The sequence below is a fragment of the Monodelphis domestica genome, chromosome 6, assembly GCF_027887165.1.
Source record: "Monodelphis domestica isolate mMonDom1 chromosome 6, mMonDom1.pri, whole genome shotgun sequence".
NCBI classification, from domain to species: domain Eukaryota; kingdom Metazoa; phylum Chordata; class Mammalia; order Didelphimorphia; family Didelphidae; genus Monodelphis; species Monodelphis domestica.
The window spans coordinates 62,708,072-62,730,811 of record NC_077232.1 but is presented as its reverse complement, the minus strand read 5'-3'; the positions used below and the strand labels follow the sequence as shown (position 1 = coordinate 62,730,811).

Here is a 22,740-nt window from a genome sequence, read left to right as displayed (position 1 = left end):
TTTTGTTGCTGAGTCCGTCATCCAGCAAGCCTTTATTACTGGCGTGGGCTAAAGGCCGGGGGCACGGAGGCCTTTCAAGCCTCGCTCTTTCGGTGGTGGAGACCACGGAGATGTCTTCCGTGGGAGCCGTTCTCCGTGGCTTCTGGGCTGCCATACAGACTCAGCCCGGAGAGAAGGGGTCAGCGGCGGATCCCCACCCGTCTTTTCAGCCTCCTCTCGTGGTACTCCCTTTTCTGCCCTCTCTGCTGCGTGCCTTTGGAAGGCCTCCAGGGCTTGGGGCGCGCTCCTCCATCCTCCTTCCTCATCCCGGCCTCCCAGAGCCCTCGTCTTCAGAGGTTCTTCAGGGCCTTCTGATAAGCCTTCCTCTCCCCAGGCACTGGTGCCCGCTCTTCCTGCCCTTTGCCTCGGGCCACACTGAGGGGGGAGAACCAGGAGCTCTGGGGTCTTGTTTCTGAGTTCACAGTTTTCAAGGGTGCCTTCCTTCTGCTTGGTAAGTGGAAGCTTAATAAGTGTTTGAACTGAGTTCTCTTCGACCTCTTTGTAGCACTTATTGCTTAAAAAAAACAAACAACCCTTACCTTCCATCTTAGAATTGATACAGTGTATTGGTTCCCAGGCAGAGGTAAGGGCTAGGCAATGGGGGTTAAGTGACTTGCCCAGGGTCACACAACTCGGCATTTATTATATATTTTTACGGAACCCTTTATTATTTGACATTTTTTCCTTATTGTGTATCTTTGACCCTTTATTATTCAGGTTCTCCCTTTGTCTCTGACTTTTTTCCTACTTTTTTTCCCCTTTTCTAAATAGTAAATTTAATTTTTTTTCATCAATGACAGTTTACCTTCTCTCACCCTTTCCCTCCCCCACTGAAAAAGGAAAGAGAAACAAAATCTCTGTTAAACATTTTTATAGGCAAAGCAAAACCAATTCCCACACTGGCCATGTCCAGAAAAATATGTCTCACCTGCTCTCTGAGGCCCTTTAGCCTTCTATCAGGAGTGGGTAGGATGCTTTAGCGCGAGTCCTCTTGAGCTGATTAGTCTTTGCATTGCTTTGGTTTAAGTCCAAGTTGTTTGTCTTTCTAATTCAGTAGTTATTGAGTCATTGTTGTCTTGGTTCTGCTTCCTTCAGCATACCAGGTCATATGCCTTCTGTCGTTTCTTTGAAACTGTTTCTTTCGTTGTTTCTTATAGCCCAATAGTATTCCATCACCATCATACAGTAGAACTTGTTCTGCTGTTCCCCAGTTGATCAGCACTGCCCCATTTCCATCTTTTCACCACTGGAAAAATAGCTGCTAGATATATTTTTGTATATGCTCATAATTTGTTTAGGACCGATTTCTCCCTTTATTTCCCCTTTTTCTTCCTTTCTTCTTTCTACCTCAAACCCTTTCTCTCCTGTTTCTCTGTCAAGTGAAATGCATTTTTGTATCCATCTGTGTGAGTGCATCCTTCCCCATCTTTGATCACTTTAAATGAGAATGACATTCAGTTGTTGCCAGTTTCCCCCATCCCTTCCTCCATGTTTTGTCTAGACTTGTGCTTGTGTACCGCAATTATGTCAGACAATTTCCATAGGTAAAAATTATAGAATATCTAATTATGATGAAAATTGTTTAGTTCTTTGGGGACTCACTTTTCCAGTAGTAGTACCATGGATGTTAAATGAAGGTTATTGACTTAATACCAAAGTTAAGGTATTCTCAGAAAATTTGTTTTATTTATTACAGTAATATGTGACTATAGCACTTACACTTAAAAACATTTTAGCGTATATTCTGTTATTTGATTCTTAAAACAAATGATATTAGATGGGTAGTTAGAGATATTATCCCATGGAGAGGAGAAAGTTGAGACCAAGAGACAGAGTGATTTGACCAAGGTGGTTCTTTATTTGAAAAAAAATACTTGTTGATTGATTTCTGAATTCTAGTCCCTTCCTTCCTTCCTTCCTTCCTTCCTTCCTTCCTTCCTTCCTTCCTTCCTTCCTTCCTTCCTTCCTTCCTTCCTTCCTTCCTTCCTTCCTTCCTTCCTTCCTTCCTTCCTTCCTTCCTTCCTTCCTTCCTTCCTTCCTTCCTTCCTTCCTTCCTTCCTTCCTTCCTTCCTTCCTTCCTTCCTTCCTTCCTTCCTCCCTCCCTCCCTCCCTCCCTCCCTCCCTCCCTCCCTCCCTCCCTCCCTCCCTCCCTTCCTTCCTTCCTTCTTTCCTTCTTTTCTTTTTTTCTCTCACAATTCAATCTGGGTTATACATCTATTATCACACAAAACACTTCCATATTATTCATTTTTGCAAGTGAATAATCTTATACACCCCAAACCCCAAGACATATACCCAAATAAACAAGCGATAAATCCTATGCTTTCATCTGCATTTCTACTCCAATAGTTCTTTCTCTGGAGGTAGGTAGCATTCTTTTCATAAGTCCCTCTAATTGTCCTGGATCATTGTATTGTTGTTAATAGCCCATTACATTTGATCGATATTGCTGTTACTGCGAACAATGTTCTCTTGGATCTGCTTATTTCACTCTGAATCAGTTCATATAAGTCTTTCCAACTCCTTCTGAAACCATCCTGTTCATCATTCCTTACAGCATGATAGTATTCCATCACCATCCTATACTGCAATCTGTTCAGCCATTTGCCAACTGATGGACAACCCTTTGATCCATCCTTCTTTCAAGGGCTACTCCTGGAAATCTGTGCTGGCCACAGAATATGGGTATTGTTGTGGGTTATGGAGACAGGGTCGGAAGGGACCTCAGAGGCCACCTCATTCACCTGCTCCTTCTTGTCCAGACAAGAGCTTGTCCTTGGATCTGCAGTGACTTGTACCAGGTCACAGAGCTAATGTGGATAAGAGGTGGGATTTGAGCTCAGTTTCTCTGGTTCCACAACCACTGCTTTTGCCATTACCCCAATATATTTGGTGCCAGCTGCTCACCGAGTCAGAAATAAAACAGGACATGTGTCTGATGTAGGTTTTTTTTTTTTAGAAGAATTACATTGGGGATGCTATTTAAGTTAAAACTGATATAATTTGGAAAGATTTATTCAAACAAAATCTTAATGAGTATTAGGCCAACTAGTAACAAGCTTTTTGGCTCTACAAGGCAACAGAACTAGCTATCTAGGATCACACGCCACGTGAAGGTTCATTCTTTGTTATTTCGGGTGAAACTTGAATGGAAATAGGAAGTAAGCTGCTTCCTGAAAATGAACGAGCTCCCAGAATGTTTGTGTTTAGCATGAGAAATCCATGGAGGTGCAGGCTGCTTCTTCATAGTATTTAGTAATGATAAGTAGAAACGTTTCCATGCACCCAGAGATCCTGGAGTTAGTTACTTTGGGGACTTGATAAAATACTGAGTGTAGCTGATATAATTGAGGATGGAGGTCATGAAGCCGGAAGGGACCTTGGAGAGAATCTCGCCCAGCGTTTTCATTTAGCAGGGGAGGAAATTGATATCCTCAGAGAGAGGAAGTGTGTGGTCACAAAGCTAGTTAGTGGCAGGGCTGGGCCCGGCGCCCAGGCTCCTGATTCTTCTCCAGGACTCTTTATTCTCCACCGGGGCACCCGCCCAGCTGGGGCTTAGGCCCCCGAGGGCCTGCTCCCCTTTGTGTCCCCACCAAGCTCTTCCCCACTCTGCCTTCCCCTCTTCCCCCAGCATCTGTGCCGTCCTGGTCCAAAGGGCAGCCGGAGCTCTCTGAGAGCTGGGTCCCTGCCTCACCACCCCTTCTTCCCTCCTTTATGGGGGGAATGCAGAGCCTTGAAAGCAGTGGGGGTGCTTGGAGGTGCCTCCAAGGGGTGCAGGGAGGCTCGGGCAAAGGCCTGGAGGTGAGGGAGGGCACAGGGCTGCTTCGGCTCCTCCTTCTTGGCCTGCTTGACTGCCTCTCCCTACCACCGCCTCGAGGCGTTCTTTAGTTTTGTCTTTTGCTTCTCCTCCTCTTGGTCTCATCACAGCTTCTCAGGCTCTTTGGTGGGGCTTTCATGCCCGCTGTCTCCCGAGGCGTGGTCCTCGGCCATTGGCTCCCTTGCATCCGTTATTGCCCAGGCAGAGGATGCCCCCATCTCTGGGTTTAGTCCCGCCTCTCGACTGGGCTCCAGCTGCCTCTCGGACCTCTTGGGCTGGATGCCCCAAAGGCCCCCGAAAGTCAGCGTGCCCCATTAGAGGCGCTGTCTTTGCCTTCCCCCTTTCCTTTTCTCCATTTCCCAAACTCGAGCCACCCCATTGTGCTGGTAGCCTGTTTGTGGCCTTGGTGCCCCCCTCTTGCTCTCCCCCTCCCCACGCCCGGGCCATCCCCAAAGCTCGGCCTTTGGCTCTTCCCTCCACGTCTCCTGTCCTCCGGGTCATTCCAGAGGGGCGCCATCAGCACGGCTGGCTTTGGGGTAGGTTAAGCGTTGCGCAGAATGCCGTCTGCTTGTTTGTCGTTAAAATTTAAAATGGTTTCGTGCTTTGTTGGCCCTGTGAAGGAGCGTTTCTTGGCCCTCCCGTGGCAGTTCAAGCCACGTAGAATAGAGATGCACCTTGGACTTCACATTGTATTGCTAGCAGGGACTCCCCCACGAGGAAGCTCCCTCTGCCAGGGCCAGGGCCGCGGGGAACCTTCTGCAATGTAGCGCCTCGCAGCGCTGCCGGAAGCACTCCGAGGTTGAGCGGCGTTTTTGTTGCACAGGCGGCGTGCTTTAATAGGGTGCACGACTAAAAGACACTTATTTTATTGTCCTGCAAAGCTCACTTCCACGCTGGTCACTGGGGCACGAGCGGCTCTTCCTGCGGGGGTGGCGAGCACCCCGCGTTGGACTCTTAAAGGACCCTTTCTTCTCTTTTGTACAGATTGAATACCTGCTTAAGAAACTAACCGAAGCCATGGGGGGAGGCTGGCAGCAGGAAGAATTCGAACATTACAAAATCAACTTCGACGCTCATCGAGATGGCCTTTCTGCGTGGGAATTGATCGAGCTCATCGGAAGCGGGCAGTTTAGCAAAGGCATGGATCGGCAGACGGTGTCGATGGCCATTAACGAAGTTTTTAATGAACTTATATTAGATGTACTGAAACAGGTACGAGTGATTTAATTTCCCTTCTGCCTTCCACTCTGGAAGCTTGAAGTTGATTTTTTCCCACAGGCTTAAAGTCTATTTCCTTAGTATCATGGTAGGTTTTCATGGTGGAGGAGATGAAATGCAATTTTCAGCTACATGTATTGAAGAGTTACTGCTTTGAAGAGACGTGCGAATGCTGCCTTTTCAAGGACATCTATAGAGCGTCCCTGTTTGGGGAAACCTCATGTTTTCATTATTAGAATAGAGTCTGCTTTTCTTGGACCCGCCACACGTCCAATGTCAGGTTAGCCCACAGGAAGATTTTTTGAAATCTGTACTCTCCTGAGGAGGGAATGCTTTTTAAATTCATGGCAGGGTCCCCAATACTTGTTTTTTACTGACCGTGTCCTAGAAGCCGGGATGCAGTTATCAGGCCCCGCCTCCTGCTTGCTCCCTCACACAACACTGCCCTAGCCCTTCTCCTCTTTCCCTGCCGCCTCATCACTCCTCAGGCATTTACGAGTCCTTTAGGCAGATACTTCCCTCTCTGTGTCACTCAGCCCTCATCTCTCCTGAGCTCCCGTTTGACATCAATAACCCATGGACCATTTCAACCTGGTTCATGTTCTGAATCAAACTCGTTCTCTTTCCCTCCAGACTCGCTCGCCTCTGCACTCCTCTTTTACAGATGGGGGGTCACGGCCCCCCCATCCCCTTCTGGGCCCCACCTAGCCCTCCCGAGGCGTTAGCCTTGGCTTCCCCCCATCTCCACCCAAGGGATGTCCTAAAGCGCGGGTCAGGCCAGGGTTTCTGCTGCTCTTTTCTCTCTGGTGGTTCTCCAGCCTCTAAGCTTACTCACAGAGGCCCTTTGGGGGCATTTAAGGCTCAGTGAGCCTGAGCCAGCTGGAACACGCTCCGGGGAGGTCCCGGAGGCTCTGGGAGCCGGGCTTCGGGCTTCGGAGCTCGGCTGTGCCTGGAGCCGAGGCCTCTCCTCCTCCCTCTCCTGGTGACTTCAGGTAAGGAGGGCGGGTCCTTCACTGGGAGGAGAGCCCTTAAACGCCGCCGATGAGCGCCAGCGCGAGAGGGAAGCGCTCGGCTCTCCAGAGGCACTCATGCCGGCTCTCGTTTCTCTTAGGGTTACATGATGAAAAAAGGCCATCGAAGGAAAAACTGGACGGAACGTTGGTTTGTGCTGAAACCCAACATCATTTCTTATTACGTGAGTGAGGATCTCAAGGATAAAAAAGGAGACATCATGCTGGACGACACGTGCTGCGTCGAGGTGGAGTTTCCTTTTCTTTGTTAAGTTTTTCTTTTGGAATGATTGACGAGGTGCTGCCCTGGGGCGGACGTCATCCTCATTTGGGGTCGCCTCTTGGAAAAGGGGACACTGAGAAAGTGCAGAATCGTCTCTTCTTGGAAGTATCTAGGCAAGCCTGGGCCGCTGAGTGGCCCGGCGGGGAGAGGGCCGGGCCTGGGGTCAGGAGGACCCTGAGGATCCTGAGCCCGAAATCTGGCCTCAGACATTTACTCGCTGTGCGACCCTGGGCAAGTCACTTCACCCTGTTGACCCCCGTTTCCTCATCTGTGAAACGAGCTGGAGAAGGACGTGGCACACCGCTCCAGGATCTTTGCCAAGAAAACCCCCGATGGAGTCACAGAGTCAGACACAACTGAAATGATGAGGGACAACCGCAGTAATAATGATGGAGTTGGACTAGATATTGCTAACATTCCTTCCCACTCTTAACAGGCAAAGAGTTCTCTAGAGATAGTAAACTTACTCTGATTTGGCGTTCGAAGTGTTGTACGTCAGTGGCGATGTCCTTTGAGGATGTCTAGCTGTTTATTGACAACACATGACATTTTGACATGTTATCTCAGAATTTCATGTCAGATGTTTGTGTTATGTCATTAATATGTTATTTTATTTTATTTCATTATTTCTAAATTTCATTTTAAAGTACTTTTCCACGGTTACTCCCTTTCCTTCCCTCCCCCCTCCCGGAGCTGACAAGCAATTCCACTGGGCTATACATAGCCTCACTCAATATCCGTTTCCATATTATTCATTTTTGTAATAGAATCATCTTTTAAAACCAAAACCCCAAATCATATACTCTTATGAACAAGTGATAAATCACACGTTTTCTTCTGTGAGTCTGCTTCCACAGCTCTTTCTCCCGTGTGGATAGCTCCCCCGGCATTTGCTATTAGTAGTGCAGTCTATTACCTTTGATTGTGCCACAGTGTATCCGTCTCTGTGTACGACATTCTCCTGGCTCTGCTCCCTTCACTCTGCATCACTTCCTGGAGGTTGTTCCAGTTCACATGGAATCCCTCCAGTTCATCTTTCCTTGTAGCACAATAGATTCCATCACCATCAGATACCACAGTTTGCTCAGCCATTCCCCAATTGATGGGCATCCCCTCATTTTCCAGCTGCAGCTCTAAATATTTTTGTACAAACACATCCTTTCCTTGCTTTGGAAAATGAGGGGGTGTCCCTTGATGGGGGAATGGCTGAACAAATTGTGGTATCTGATGGGTGATGGAATATCCCAAAGAGTTAAAAAAAAAACAGGGAAAGGATCTGTTTGTATAACAGATTTAAGCACAGATTTAAAACTGTGCTTTTTGTTTTAAACTCTTTGGGATACAGACCTAGTAGTGGTAGGGCTGGATCAAAGGACATGCAGTCTTAGCACCCTTTGGGCATCATTCCCAATTGTCTTCTAGAATGGTCAGATCAATTCACAACTCCACCAACAATGTATTAGTGTCCCAATTTTACCACATCCCCTTCAACATTCATTATTTTCCTTTACTGTCCTATTGACCAATCTTCTACATGTGAGGTGGTACCTCAGAGTTGTTTTGATTTGTGTTTCTCTAATCAGGAGGGGTTTAGAACATTTTTATGTCATTATTCATTATTTTATCATAAGCATTTTAAAAGAACTAAATTTGTTTTCCATTCTAGTCCTTACCTGACAAAGATGGAAAGAAATGTCTTTTTCTGATAAAATGTTTGGATAAGACTTTTGAAATCAGTGCCTCAGATAAGAAGAAGAAACAGGAGTGGATTCAAGGTGAGATCTCAGTCATCATTTGCCCTATTTTATGTTCTTCTGAGATTATTCTCACCTGAAGCAAGCTGAGCATTTAGTGTTTTAGGAGCGTCTGTGTTCAGGTCAGCCGTTCACATCCAGTAAGTGTGCTGGAACCAGGGATAGAACGACTCCGCCTCTGTCCGTGATTGTCCTGTCCAAAGAGGATGGAGCTCGCTCTGAGGGGCGCACGAGGGCAAAGGGGGTGGGCTCGGTTAGAGCGAGAAATGCCTGCTCCCTGCCGAGCTGCCAGCTGGCTCCTCGGCTCTGTTCTGGAGGAGATGCTGCCGCTGGAACTCGAGCCTCGGACGCCCTTTCGGGGCTGACGGGGACGTATTTGCCAGCAAGAGATTTACAGTTGAATTGACCAACCGGTTAAACTGTATACAGAAACCACTAGAATAGGAATTAGACTGATCTGTGGATAAGCACTTATTAAGCACCAGACCCTGGGCTAGTTCCTGGGGACACACGCATAAAAGGGTGCCCCCGGAAGCTTACGTTCTGTAGGGAGAGACCCCCCTGCCTGCAGGAAATACACCAAAGAGCCGCGGGGTGGGCCGCTGACTGTTTAGGGGAGCAGAGGAGGCCTCTGGAGGGAGGCTGAGCTGAGGCTGAACCTTGAAGAGCCCTTGTCTGTCGGTCCGTCGGTCATCTGTCCAGGCACAGTCAGGAGGGGTGCGACAGAGCGTGTGAGATGGGAGAAGGCGGGGAGGCCCTTGGCCGGAGCTGGATCAGGAGGAGTTAATTGGCAGAGATAGGGAAGGCGCGTTCCTCGTCTGGGGGAGAGGAGCAGCCCTCCTCCGCTTGGGACAGGATAGGGAGTGAGCCTGGGGAAGGAAAGGGAAAGCCCTCTGGGATGGGGAGAGCGGAGCGAGGAGTGCCGGGAGAAGGGGGGCAGCGGGGAGGGGAAGGAGCCCGGCTGAGCTCCTTGGCAACTTCTCTTTTTCCTGTAAAATGGGCTGGATGAGTGGCCTCTAAGGCCCTGCAAGCGTGCAGTTGTAGGCCAGGGGCCTAAGCGCGAGGGATGTCTATGGAGGAAGTGGCCGCAGGACCGGCACCGCATTGCGGGGGGGGGGGGGGGGCGGGATGAACCGAGAGCCGAGGGAGCCTCGAAGATGAAGCTGAGTTTCGAACCCGGGGCCTGGGAGGATGGCGATGGCTTCCCAGGAACAGCAAGGTCTGGAGGAGGCGCCTGTGTGGGAGGCAGACGTTCTGGGGGGACGTCTGGATGGAGAGTCCTATAGGCAATGGCAGAGAGAGGACGAGAAGTCAGAGCAGACGCCGGTTGGGGACATATATTTGGGGGTGGCCTGAGGGAGAGGCGGGGGACCCCCAGACACCAGCAGGACTCTGAGCTTCTGCAGGAGAGGATGGAGGAGGGAGGGAGCGAGCCTCTTCTCTTGCCTGGCTACCGAGGCAGGCGGAAGGGGTCTATTTTGAGGTCACGGCAGTAAAGAAAGCAAAAAAGGGGCCAAGAGTGCTTTAGATTGGGACAACTTTGGGTCGTTTGTAAGTCTTAGGAAAAGCTGAAATGAATCTTCAGTCGCTTCCGGGTGGTATTATTTGAGGACTTTCTGGCAGGTGTGGGTGTGCAGCTCGAGGGGAGAGGAGGATTCTGGGTTTTTTCCCTCCATGGTTTCCTGTCTCGGTGACAGCATCCTGGGCTCTGGTGGGAGAGAGAGAGGAAGGCAGCCATGTGTGGAGTAACTACACTGATGGGTGAAGCCCGGGGTGGGGGCATCGGGAAGCTCCCGTAGAGGTTCCCCACCTCTTAGTGGTTCCAGCACTTTCCTCCTAGACACCTCCATGGATCCTAGAAAAAGGAGCGGGGGGATGGGGGGGGATGGGACTTTTTTTTTTAAAGAGGAGGGATACTGGTTAATTCCGTTAGCCTCCCCACTCACAAGCGAGCCAACCAAGAATGTCTCCCTCCACACGGCTGACAAGTGACCATCTAGCCTCCATTGAAAGGCCTCCTTAGAATCAATACTGTGTATTGGTTCTGAGGCAGAAGAGCAGTAAGGGCTAGGCAATAGGGATTAAGTGGCTTGCCCAGGGTCACACAGCTGGGAAGTGTCTGAGGCCAGATTTGAACCCAGGACCTCCCACCTCTAGGCCTGGCTCTCATTCCATCGAGCCACCCAGTTGCCCCCAGAATATTTCTTTTTAGAAGAGAAAACAGACGATCAGGTCTAGAGCCGATGGCAGGATAAAGGAACATTTTCTTTTCTAGAGTCAGGGCCCCCCAGCGTTGCAGACTTCTTGGCAGGGATGAAAGACGCCACGTCGGGGAGTCCGCGAGAGGGTGGGGAGCTCCTTTGGCTGCCCAGGCGGGGCTGGGCCTTCTCTGGCCTCCTTTACAGTAGTGGAGGGCGAAGGAAGCGAGAAATGCCATAGATTCCTGGAGCTTTTGGAATCACGGGGTGGGAAGCCGCTAGTGAGAGGTGGTGACGGTGCCCGGGTCGAGGGTCAGTGAGGCAGAGTGTAACGCCTGTTCTCCTTCTCTTTTCTCTCCTTGCGGACGTGCTGGGCAGCCATCCATTCTACTGTCCACTTGCTGAAGCTGGGCAGTCCCCCCCCTCACAAAGAAGCCCGCCAAAGGCGGAAGGAGCTGCGGAAGAAGATGCTGGCGGAGCAGGAGGCGCTGGAGAGGCAGATGAAGGAGCTGCAGGTGGCCAACGAGAACAAGCAGCAGGAGCTGGAGCAAGTGAGGAAGGTGAGAGGCCTGGGCTGGGGTCCTGGGCGGCGAGGCGGAGGCGCAGGGGAGCCGCCCGGCCCGGGTTCCAGAAGGGAAGGAGAGTTTTGAGGGGCCACCGGGCCATGCGGTGCACAAGGAGCCTTCCCTGCAGCCCTCCGTGGACACCGTCCTCCGGGCCTTGTTGCAGGAAGAAAGGAGCTTGCTCAGCCTTTGGACTCCCCCCCAAACCTCAGTTGTCCTCTGCAGCTTCTCTTAGCGCTGGACCTGCGTCCTGGGCAACCTGCCCGCTGGCTGCCGTAGGTGGTCATCGGGCCGGCGCGCCCGGCAGAATGTATTCTCTTGCTGCCAGCCATGGCTGCCGGTGCTCTCTTTTGGGGCCAGCCAGTCCGTTCAGGGACACCCTTAATGCTACATGCCAGACTAAGCCTGGGGATAGAAAAAAGTAGTTCAGGGGAAGAAACCCCGCGTACCCCCGGAACAAGGTGTAATAATTAAAATAGTGAGGCCATAAATTGTAGTGATTAAAATAGTGGAAGATATAAATTGTAGTAGATATAAGAATGGTTGTTAAATTGACCGCAGAAAATATGGTTTCAAGACAGTGTCTTGTTTTAAATCAAATATAAGGTGGTCACCAGGGAAGAATTCCCAATTATTAAATATACCCAAGTCAGCTGGGTTTTATAGAGATTTTAATTAATACAAATGTGGAATTAAAGAAAGAGAGAAAAAGGGAATAATGAGAAAAGGATAGGTCGGCCCAGGGCAGCCCTGGCAAACCCAGGCCTAAGCCTTAAGAGAAAGATCAGTCAGTCCTTAATCACTCACCACAAGATCTGTTCAAGCAAGGATTCTAGTGACACCAGGCCAGCTTCATCTCAGCTGACTCCATCAGCTCAATCCTGAATCTGAATGAATCTGAATGTCTCTGAGCACCAATTTAAAGGGAATTTTCTCCTATGTCACCTCCCCATAGTTCTCCTATCTACCAATCACAGTAGACGTTTTCCAAAGGACAGACCATTCTTAGTTCACACCTAAGAAGTCTTAATTTTTGATTAAGTTCACACCAGAAAACTTCTGAGTAAGTTTCTCACCTCTTTGCCTTTTGCAAGTTCACAAGTTGCCTGACCTTTATAGGTACTTAGCACCCTTTTGTATTAGTTCTAAAAATAGGCACAGCTTAAGAACTTTTTGCCTTATTATAGGTATGGGTTAAGTACTTTTCATTGTTCAGCGAAGAGTTTACAACTTTTATCTTCCCCTAAAGTATGCTTAAGTAGGGATGGAGTAGAGGTCTCACATTCCTGATCTAAGTTCCTTCATTGTTTAAATGGGGAATGGTCTTAACCCAACTTTATGAAGTAGGATCTGAGAATTTTTAAGGTTCACAAAGGCGCGCCGGCCCCTCCATCCCTCTGATCTCACCTCCTTCCCATTCCGTCCCAGACATGGCAGTCCTGCCCGGCCCGAGCCTTCCCTTCTCCGGCTGTGGCAGGCCCCGTTCTTGGAGGCTCTGCCCCTTCTGGTCGCCCTCCTCCGTGCTCTGTCTGTCTTGGCAGGCCCCCGGATCACTGGCTCCAGGCAGGCCTCTGATCTTTCCCTCCTGGGAGGATGGACTCCCACAGGGAGCCCAGAGTGGCGCGTTCCTTCCAGGAGTAGCTGCCTGACGTCCATCCGGCCCCTTGGAGCGGAGGAGCCGCCTCTGGCCAGAGCGTGCCAGGGAGCGTTCTGTGGTTGCCTGCCCAAGAGGAGGGCTCTCTCCGGCCCGGATGGGCGTCCTTGTTCTAAGAGCCCCTGGTCCTCGGCGCCTGCCCTCTGCCAACAGCCCAAGTGCTTCAGGGACCGAACTTTTCTTCCCGGGCAGGCACAACCCACCCGCCAGCGGATTTTTTTTTTGCTTCTCAGGGCCCTTCAGCCATGCTCAGAGGCCTGCTGGGGCACTCCATTGCCTGAAGGATGAAATAGACCCTTCTCGGCTTGGCACCCTCCACTTCCATCTTAACTTTGCACGGGTTCTTGTTACCCCCATGCATGTCAGTGATGCCGGGCGAGTCGTGGGCACCCACGCTTCTGCCCCTCCCCCCGGCATTTAGGCGGAGCGTCCTTCGTGCCGGCCGCCTCCTCCCCTCTGAACCCTTCTTGGAAAACCATTTCAGGAATCATCTTTCCCTTCTTGAGTTTTCCCCAAACACGATCTCTGGGTCTCTCCTTTGTCCTTAGACGGACTCATTGCTCTGTATCGTGTTGTTTGGTGCGTCATCTTCCTCTCTCCCTCTCCCCAGCCCCCATTACATCTGGGCAAGAACACTTACATTTCCATTACTGTTCCTCTCGCATTCAGCACGCTGTAGACTTGATTGATGTTTCTTGAAGCACGTGACACCTCGGTCTTTTTGCATGTGCAGGAAAGTAAATGGCAAATGCAGCGTTAGCTTCTAAAGCGGGGTTGGGCTTCCCGGAATTGGAGCGTTGTCCGGAGGGATTCTCAGAAGCCATTTAGTCCATCCCAGAACTGAAAAAGCATCCGTCCTCGACAGACCCGGTGGGCTGGGAATAGGGAACTTTAAAACAAAACCAAAGTCAAAAAGAAAATGGCCTTTGAAAGCAAGGCTTTCTTTCTGCCGTGAGAAAGTGAAATACCATTAGCGATAACTTTGATTTTTTAATTTTTGTTTGCTAAAAAGGGAACCTTGGAGGGAAATACAGGAGAGAAGAGGGGGAGAAGGATGAGAGTTGGTATTTCCCATAGCTATGAAAATGAAAGAAGGAAACCAGGGCGTGCTGAGTTTTCGGAATCATTTGGTGGAGAGAGGAAAGAAATGTTTGTTATATTAACTGTATTCCAATCGGTCTTCTTACAGGATGTCGTGACTCACTTTCTATATTTAAACATCTTTGGGGACAATTTTTATAGTTTGGGTGGTTGGTGATATTTAAGTGGTAACGCTAGAATACTTTAAAATTAGGCCTTGGGTTTTTTGTTCACATGCTTGTGGTTCCTTGATGTAAATCATTATTTCATTATTTGTAGCATGAAAAAAAAGAATCTTTCTGTGGGCTTACCTTGTGGCTCATGTTGCTTTTTACTATAAGTTTTGAGGAAGAATTGTTCTTGGGACTTTCCTGTTACTTGTGAGACTTAAAAAAACAAAACAAAACTAGAAAAATTGCTTAAAAATACATTATTTCTCTGAGTCTATGAATAGAATGACAACTGAACAGACTTTAGACTCTTAGAATTTTCACCTTTTGGAACTGGAAAGGAGCTTAGTCTTGTTTATTTCTTGGTATCAGAACCAGCTTCTTGGTTCATTTGTTTGTTCATTGGGTGCCTTCTATGGTTAATGGTGCACCACTTAGCATTTCTCGTGTTTGGCAAAAGGAAATTAAAATAAGTACACACACAAGTAAAGGAGCTTAGTTAATAGTAATTATAACTTGCATTAATATAGTGCTTTGAAGCTGGAAAAAAATGAAGAATTATCATCCCTGTTTTCAAGATGAGGACTTTCAGATACAGAGAGGATAAAAGACTTTTCTTGAGTCAATGTCAAAGCTAGAAATCAAATCTAGGGCTTTTCATTCTGACTCTAATAGTCTGCGTACTATACTATTCCTCCTTAGTTCAACTTTTTTGTTGTTTTCGTCTCACCCTCCACTTCTCATCATCTTCTCTCACCCAGCCATCCATCCCTTCTAACAGGAATAAAAAATGCAGTTAAATGTCATGTCAGCTAAACCAAATATTATATTGAAATGAGCCCCACTCCTATTTCTGCAAAGAAGGGAAGCAGGCCCATTCTCATATCTCTTCTTTGGGGCTGAGTTTGGTGACTATAATTTCACAGCATTCGTTTTTTGTTGTTTTATTGTTCTTTCCACTTGCAGTGCTGATCTCAAGGTTCCTCATCCTTAATTCTGCTGGAAGTGTCCCAGAGTCTCATTCTGTTCTAAGTCTTGGATGCCTCACTGTCCTCTTGGGTGGGGACCATCTCCTAGCCATGACTTCCCCCAGTGCCCTGGGCCTTGCCATTTACCCTGCTGCTTTACCCGCTCAGGAACTCCTGGGCTTTTCCCATCTGCATCAGCACAAGCTCTCCTTTTCGTGTTGTCTTCCCCTAATAGAATGTGAGTTCCTTGACAACAAGGTGTCTGTCTTGATTTTCTTTTTGTGTTTGTGGTACTTTGTATATAATAAATGCTTCAATGCTTTTCCATTCTATTCCAAATGACCATTTGCTTAGCTATTTTCCAGTCCCTGGGAATCTTTATTTCCATTCGTTTGTTACCACCAAAATGGCTGTTATTCGTAGTTGGCATATATGTACTTCTAAGAGTATTTTTATTTTTATTATATACCTCAAGATGATTTTTTGATAGAAAGAATACTTTAAAATAAATATATGACCTAAAAAGGAAGAAAGTCTCAAAAAGAGTAGGCATGTTTTAAAAATGGATTTTTCCAAGAAGCAGCTGTTAAAATTTTACTTCTCTCCATCCGATGATAACTAGCTTAGGAAAGGGAAGTAGATCCTGCTAGAAGGCATCTGTATAGTAATGAGCCATCAGTGCTTCGCTGTGTTGACTAGTTTGGCCAGACTGAAGTTCAGCTAAAAGGATTGAAGTTTTGGGGGGTGGATTTTAAGCTTAATATAAATCACTAAAAGAGCCAATGCAAACTTGGGCTTAATTCAGAGAAGCGTAATGTCCAGAACTAGGTAAGCGATTGCTTCATGTGCCCAGCTCAAAGCATAATTGGAATATTTTTGTTCTGCTTGGAAGGTATCTGCCGTAGGAGGCTGGGTTAAAGGAAAGGGGGATACTTGGCGTCCTTGGGCCAAGAAGGGTGTCTTTCTCAGACACCTCGTCTTTCATCGGTCTTGCCCTTTGGAGCCGCTTTCTGTAAAGACAACTTTCCAAGAACTGGAGCTGTTCCAAAGTGGGGTGCCTGCCTCAGGAGGGAGGAGGGTCTCCTTCATTACAGATCTTTAGGCAGAGTCGGCAGAATGATTGATTGGGGATGGTGGACGGGGGATTCTTGTTCAAGTGTGGGCTAGGCCACACGAGCTTCTCGCATTGTTAGCCCGGATGGGTGGGGAAACCTTTGAAAATGGTAGCCGGGGCCGTGTCAGAGTCAGAGAGCAGTTTGTAGATCTGCTCATGCATGCGTACTCTGCTGCCCCTTCCCCATTTCTAGCCCTGGGAATAGCCGGTCAGGGCTGCCGTTGTTCCACGAAGGGCCCAGGCCCAGTGGACTGTCTTACAGCTCTACTCACCATTCTGGTGCCTCTCTGGGGGGAGAAAACTCCCTTCATTGGCTACCAGTTCCTTATATGGACTGTCTCTCCCTAGTAGAATGTAAGCTCTTTGAGGACAGGAACTCTCTGTTTTGTCTTTGATTTCCATAGCATGGAGCCTGGCTCATGGTTAATAAATGCTCATACATACATTCATTCATTCATTCATTCATTCATTCATTCATTCATTCATTCTGGCTTCTCCAAATTCATCAACTCATTTTTTATGTGTTATTTTTGCTAAACTACAGAAATTGGAAGAAGCTGCATTTCGTGCTGCCGAAGAGGAAAAGAAACGCCTTCAGACGCAAGTGGAACTACAGGACAGGTTCAGCCTGGAGCTAGAAAGAGAGAAACTCGTAAGAATGCCAGCTGGGGAAAGCGTGGTCCCAGGGGAAGGGGACAGGCTCTGGCCTTGCACCCTGACAGGTGGCCTCCCCTGTCCAGGTTTCAGTTCTTTATCAAATGAGGGGCCTCAACGAGATCCTTTCCAAGATTCTTTTTAAGTTGAAAATTCAGCGACTGTAGCCTCTTCCTTTCCCCTTTCTTCCTCTTTCCCCATTCCAAATACTTTCTTGTTCAAATGCAAAAAGACTGTGGGTTAATGGGATCATATGAACATGCTGCCTTCCATCATCCTGGCCATCTCATTCTTATTAGAGAATCCCTTTACTCAAGAATGGTGACTCAACCAGGATGACTCAGACCTCCTAATATTTCTTCCCTAAATCAGTTTCTCATTGTTCAGAGTGAAAGAGGCTGTGCTGCAGGTGTATAGACAAAAAAAGAACAGAGAGGGATGGTGGCAGAGAGTTGAGAGACCGTTGGCTTCGGGATTTTCTTTCCTAGTGAAGCTCTTGGATTTTCTTTAAAGGGAGACTGTCCGGATGCTCTAAGCCCTGTTCACTGCTTGTGGCTGCCCACTAGGGTCAGAGGGGTTCTAGGGTGAGGAGTGATGGCCTAACTATTCCAGGGGAGCTGGATGGGATGGAAAATGGAGAAGAGAGAGAGAGGCAGCAGGCAGGAGATGAGAATGTAGCTATAAATTGAGCCCTCATCCTCCTTCCCACTCCCCAAATTTCCCTCCCTTCTTAAAATTTTTAGTCCATTGGCGAAGTCTTACTCTTTAATTTAACCCTTTGCTTGCCTTGAAAAGAATGGCGGTCATTTTATTTACTCCATTACTAGCCACCCATAGTTGCTTTTCAATGCAGGAAAAAACATGTTTAAGGGAAAGAGATTCTAGAGGAAAAATATTCTTGATTATAGGAAGGAAATTTTTTGGAGAGATGGACAAATTAGGATATTTGAATTATTTTTGATTCTGAATTCTGATTTTATTTGATTCTGAATTCTAAATATTTCTTGGATTAGAACGGGATACCCCTTTTGGAAAAGCTGGCAGGCAGTGGTTATGTCTTGATGAGGAGCAAGCAGAGAAGGATTCAGTACTTGGGGACTCTCATGGATAGATCTTGTCAGTGAGGCCCCTTCTTGTAGGGTGGAACTGACTACTTTATTTTTTTATTTTTTTTAACATTATTTTATTTGGTCCTTTCCAAACATTATTCATTGGAGACAAAGATCATTTTCTCCCTCCCCCCCCCCAGCTGACACGCGATTCCACTGGGTATCACATGTGTCCTTGATTCGAACCCATTTCCCTGTTGTTGGTATTTGCACTAGAGTGTTCATTTAGAGTCTCTCCTCCGACATGTCCCCTCAACCCCTGTAGACTGACTGTACTTTAAAATATTCTCATTTATGCCCTTAGATCAGGCAGCAGATGGAAGAACAGGTGGCCCAGAAGTCGTCTGAACTGGAGCAGTATTTGCAGAGAGTCCGAGAACTTGAAGACATGTACCTAAGGCTCCAGGAGGCTCTAGAAGATGAGAAGCAAGCCCGGCAAGACGAAGAGACGGTCAGGAAGCTTCAGGCCAGGTGCTCATTCGTTTTCCTTAATGCTGCCCTAAGCTTTCTTATCCGCTTACCAGAAAAAGGGAACACAAAGTCAAAGGAGTTTAATGAAAAAGTCTGTTTTAACCTCATGGTGGCACCAACTGCTTCTCTGCCCATTCATGTGAACACACACATATTTTTAGTTCTCCAAAGCAACTCTCAGAGACTATAGAGGACTAATAATTAGATTTCATTTGATTCTGAATTTGTATCAATGAAGAGAGTCTCCATTGAGGGAGTTCCCTGCACTGAGGAAAGCACAGGATCGGAGCAAAACATCCCAGCCTGCTTTATGCTGTGAGTTCCCCTATCCCCGCGACCGGGAGATGTCTGATGTCGGGGATGATGCCTCAGGGACCTTCCTTCCCTGGGGGGCCTCGATGGTGGCCTGGAGGAGAACTGGGCCATTCTGGGCCAGATAGGGAGGGAGGGATGAGGCTGTTTCTGGGCTGAAGTCTGAATGGGAGACCTTATGCAGAGTATTGTAGCTGGTTATGGGGCCAGGTTGGGGCCAGGTTTTAAGAAGATTGCAAGGGATCAAAGGCTCCTTTAAGGGTTAGTTGAAGGAACTTGAAATGTTAAAATGCTTTCCGGATCTTCAATTGCCCTTCTACTTCCTTAGACCCTTCTTTTATCTTTCCCTTTTCTTGCGAGGAGTCCAGCTCCTAGAAAAAGGGACCCCCCCTTGCCTCCCTCTTGTAGTGACCTGCCTGCACCTCATCTCTACAGGCTTATCGTAAGTGCACATACATACTGTCTATAGACACATGCACATGCCCATAGAGATCCTGCCTAGTTTTCTCCCACAGAATGAATAAGTATTGACTCTAAGGCAGAAGAGTGGTGAGGGCCAGACGTTAGGGGTTAAAGTGACTTGCCCAGGGTCACATCTCTGGGCAGTGTCTGAGCCCAATGGAGACCCCAGACCTTCTGATGCTAGGCCTGGGGCACCATCTGTTGTGCTGCTTTGCTGCCCTAAGTGGATTTGATTTGGATCAAATCAGAGTGATTTTGGTTTTGTCTTGCTATTCCTTTACCTTCGTTTTATTTTTTAAAAAAATGTTATTTAATTGGTTAATTAAGAAAATTTTTTCATGGTTACATGATACACGTTCTTTCCCTCACCTCTTCCCACCCCCCCTCTTGTAGTCAACACTCAATTCCACTGGGCTTTACATGTGTCACTGATCAGGACCTATATCCATTTTATTGATATTTGCATTAGGGTGATCTCTTAGAGTCTACATCCCCAATCATGTCCCATCGACCCATGTGGTCAAGCAGTTTTTTTTCTTCTCTGTTTCTACTCCCACAGTTCTTCCTCTGGATGTGGATAGTGTTCTTTCTCAAAAGTCCCTCAGAATTGTCCTGGATCATTGCATTGCTACTTGCAGAGAAGTCTATTACAATCGATTGTACCACAGTGTATCAGTCTCTGTGTACAATGTTCTCCTGGTTCTGCTCCTCTCACTCTGCATCCATTCCTGGAGGTCTTTTCAGTCTCCATGGAATTCCTCCACTTTATTATTCCTTTGAGCACAATAGTATTCCATCACCAACATATACCACAATTTGTTCATCCATTCCCCAATTGAAGGGCATCCTCTCATTTTCCAATTTTTGGCCACCACAAAGAGCGCAGCTATGAATATTTTTAAACATGTCTTTTTCCTTATTATCTCTTTGGGGTACAAGCCCAGCAGTGCTATGGCTGGATCAAAGGGCAGACAGTCTTTTAGCGTCCTTTGGGCATAGTTCCAAATTGCCCTCCAGAATGGTTGGATCAGTTCACAACTCCACCATCAATGCATTAATGTCCCAACTTTGCCACATCCCCTCCAGCATTTATTACTTTCCTTTGCTGTCATGTGCTGTGCTCTCAGGTCCCGCCCTGTCCACGGCTTCAGGGGTTCCTTGACTACATGTGGTGATGAAGGCATAAATGAGTGATGGAAGACAGTTGGGAATGTCAGCCTGGGCCAGGCTTTGCATGGAACTGCTTCTCCTAGGCCCAGGGTTGGCTTTATTTTTATACCCCAATGATTACATACTTTCTTGGCACTCAGCTACATTTTTCAATATACATGTTCAAATGCAGATAATTGGATAAGTGATACATCAACTTTTTTTTTTTAAACCTTTACCTTCCGTCTTGGAATCAATACCATGTTTTGGTTCCAAGGCAGAAGAGTGGTAAGGGCTAGGCAATGGGGGTGAAGTGACTTGCCCAGGGTCACACAGCTGGGAAGTGTCTGAGGCCAGATTTGAACCTAGGACCTCCCGTCTCTAGGCCTGGCTCTCAATCCACTGAGCTACCCAGCTGCCCCCGATACATTAACTTTTAACAAATTGTTTGATTAACATTCTGCGATCATTCTATATACTTACATTGTTACTATTGATTCTGAGAACATACACAATGCTTTTGTAAAAGATGAATGATTTTGTCACAGGCGGTGTAGTTAGAGGTCACTTTTTTTGTTAGGTGCTTGTGAGGTGCTTTTGATTTGTGGACAATCAAAGAAAATAATTTGTTACTTTTAATAAAATAGATAATCAGTCAGAAGTTCTAGGATACAAAAAACAAACACTGCTGCCAAGTTTTTAATATGGGGCTAATCATTTTTTCTAGTGTTTCATGGGGACTTTCCAAGATGAATTTTAGTTGGTAAACTGAGTCATTGAGGTGTATTGGCCTCTCACTAGGGTGATTGATATACTGGCTTAGGGGAACTTGTTCCAGGCCTGTACATTGGGTGGAGATTTTTGAGTACAGCTCTGTTAGAAGTTAACCCATAAGAGTCTTTTAGGTTTGATTTCATAAGTATGATCTTTTGGTGATATTCTGGGGGGATTACTATTAATCCTGCAGGTATTTTGCTGTCATATTATTTTTCCTGAAACTAGGGAGAGAACAATGACCACAGCAATTCCAATAGTAAGGGATGTTAGTGAGAGAAGTCACACAAAGGGGGGCTGAGTGGGTGTCTTCATCCTTCCAGGGAGCCACTAATCCCTACTCTCTTTGACGACCCCCTGCAGTCATGTTAGCTAATTTGCTAGTTTTGAGGTGGTACCTCAGAGTTGTTTTGATTTGCATTTCTCTAATTATAAGAGAATGAGAATACTTTTTCATGTGCTTATTGATAGTTTTGATTTCTTTATCTGAAAATTGCCTATTCGTGTCCCTTGCTAAATTGATAAATATCAATTGGGGAATAGCTTGATTTTTTGGTACAATTGATTTAGCTCCTTATATATTTGAGTAATTAGACCTTTCTCAGAGGTTTTTGTTATAAAGATTTTCCCCATTTTGTTGCTTCCCTTCTAATTTTGGTTGCATTGGTTTTGTTTGTACAAACCCTTTTTATTTTAATGTACTCAAAATTATTTATTTTATATTTTGTAATTTTTTCTTACTTTTGCTTGGTCTTGAAATCTTTCCCTTCCCAAAGATCTGACAAGTATACTCTTCTGTGTTCACCTAATTTACTTATAGTTTCCTTCTTTATATTCAATTCATTCACCCATTCTGAAAGCTGGGATCTTTAGGTTTATTATAGATGGTCTTGCTGAGGTCACTTATCCTGAGTATATTCCACTGATCATCCTTTCTGTTTCTTAGCCAGTACCATATTATTTTGATGACTACTGCTTTATAGTACAGTTTGAGATCTAGTACTGCTAGGCCCCCCTTCTTCACATTTTGTTTTCATTATTTCCCTTGATATTCTTGTTCTTTTATTCTTCCAAATGATCTTTGTTATAGTTTTTTCTAATTAAGTAAAAAAATTTCTTGGTAGTTTGATAGGTATGGTACTAAATAAATAAATTAATTTGGGTAGAATGGTCATTTTTATTATGTTAGCTCATCCTACCCATGAACAATTAATGTTTTTCCAATTGTTTAGAGGTAGTTTTTTTTAAAATAATATTTTATTTGATCATTTCCAAGCATTATTCATTAAAGACATAGATCATTTTCTTTACCTACCCCCTCACCCCCCATAGCCGACGCGTGATTCCACTGGGTGTCACATGTGTTCTTGATTCGAATCCATTTCTATGTTGTCAATATTTGCATTAGAGTTTCGTTTAGAGTCTCCTCTGTCATGTCCCCTCAACCGCTGTAGTCAGGCAGTTGCTTTTCCTCGGTGTTTCCACTCCCATAGTTTATCCTTTGCTTATGCATAGTGTTTTTTTCTCCTAGATCCCTGCAGATTGTTCCGGGCCATTACACCACCACCAATGGAGAAGTCCATTACATTCGATTATACCACAGTGTATTAGTCTCTGTGTACAATGTTCTCCTGGTTCTGCTCCTCTCGCTCTGCATCACTTCCTCGAGGTTGTTCCAGTCTCCATGGAATTCCTCCACTTTATTATTCCTTTGAGCACAATAGTATTCCATCACCAACATATACCACAATTTGCTCAGCCATTCCCCAATTGATGGGCATCCCCTCGTTTTCCAGTTTTTGGCCACCACAAAGAGCGCAGCTATGAATATTTTTGTACAAGTCTTTTTGTCCATTGTCTCTTTGGGGTACAGACCCAGCAGTGCTATGGCTGGATCAAAGGGCAGACAGTCTTTTAGCGCCCTTTGGGCATAGTTCCAAA

The 22,740-nt window shown here is 46.6% G+C and overlaps 1 protein-coding gene across 1 annotated transcript in view; it reads left to right on the top strand.

Annotated features, from left to right (window-relative positions):
- The window catches only part of SWAP70 (switching B cell complex subunit SWAP70), a 76,648-nt gene that overhangs the window by 40,067 nt on the left and 13,841 nt on the right, over window positions 1-22,740 (top strand). The window contains exons 4-9 of the mRNA XM_001367493.4: window positions 4,841-5,068; window positions 6,186-6,332; window positions 8,034-8,142; window positions 10,698-10,879; window positions 16,413-16,520; window positions 17,936-18,102. Coding sequence (XP_001367530.1) covers window positions 4,841-5,068; window positions 6,186-6,332; window positions 8,034-8,142; window positions 10,698-10,879; window positions 16,413-16,520; window positions 17,936-18,102 — 941 coding nt within the window. The remainder of the gene's footprint in view (window positions 1-4,840; window positions 5,069-6,185; window positions 6,333-8,033; window positions 8,143-10,697; window positions 10,880-16,412; window positions 16,521-17,935; window positions 18,103-22,740) is intronic.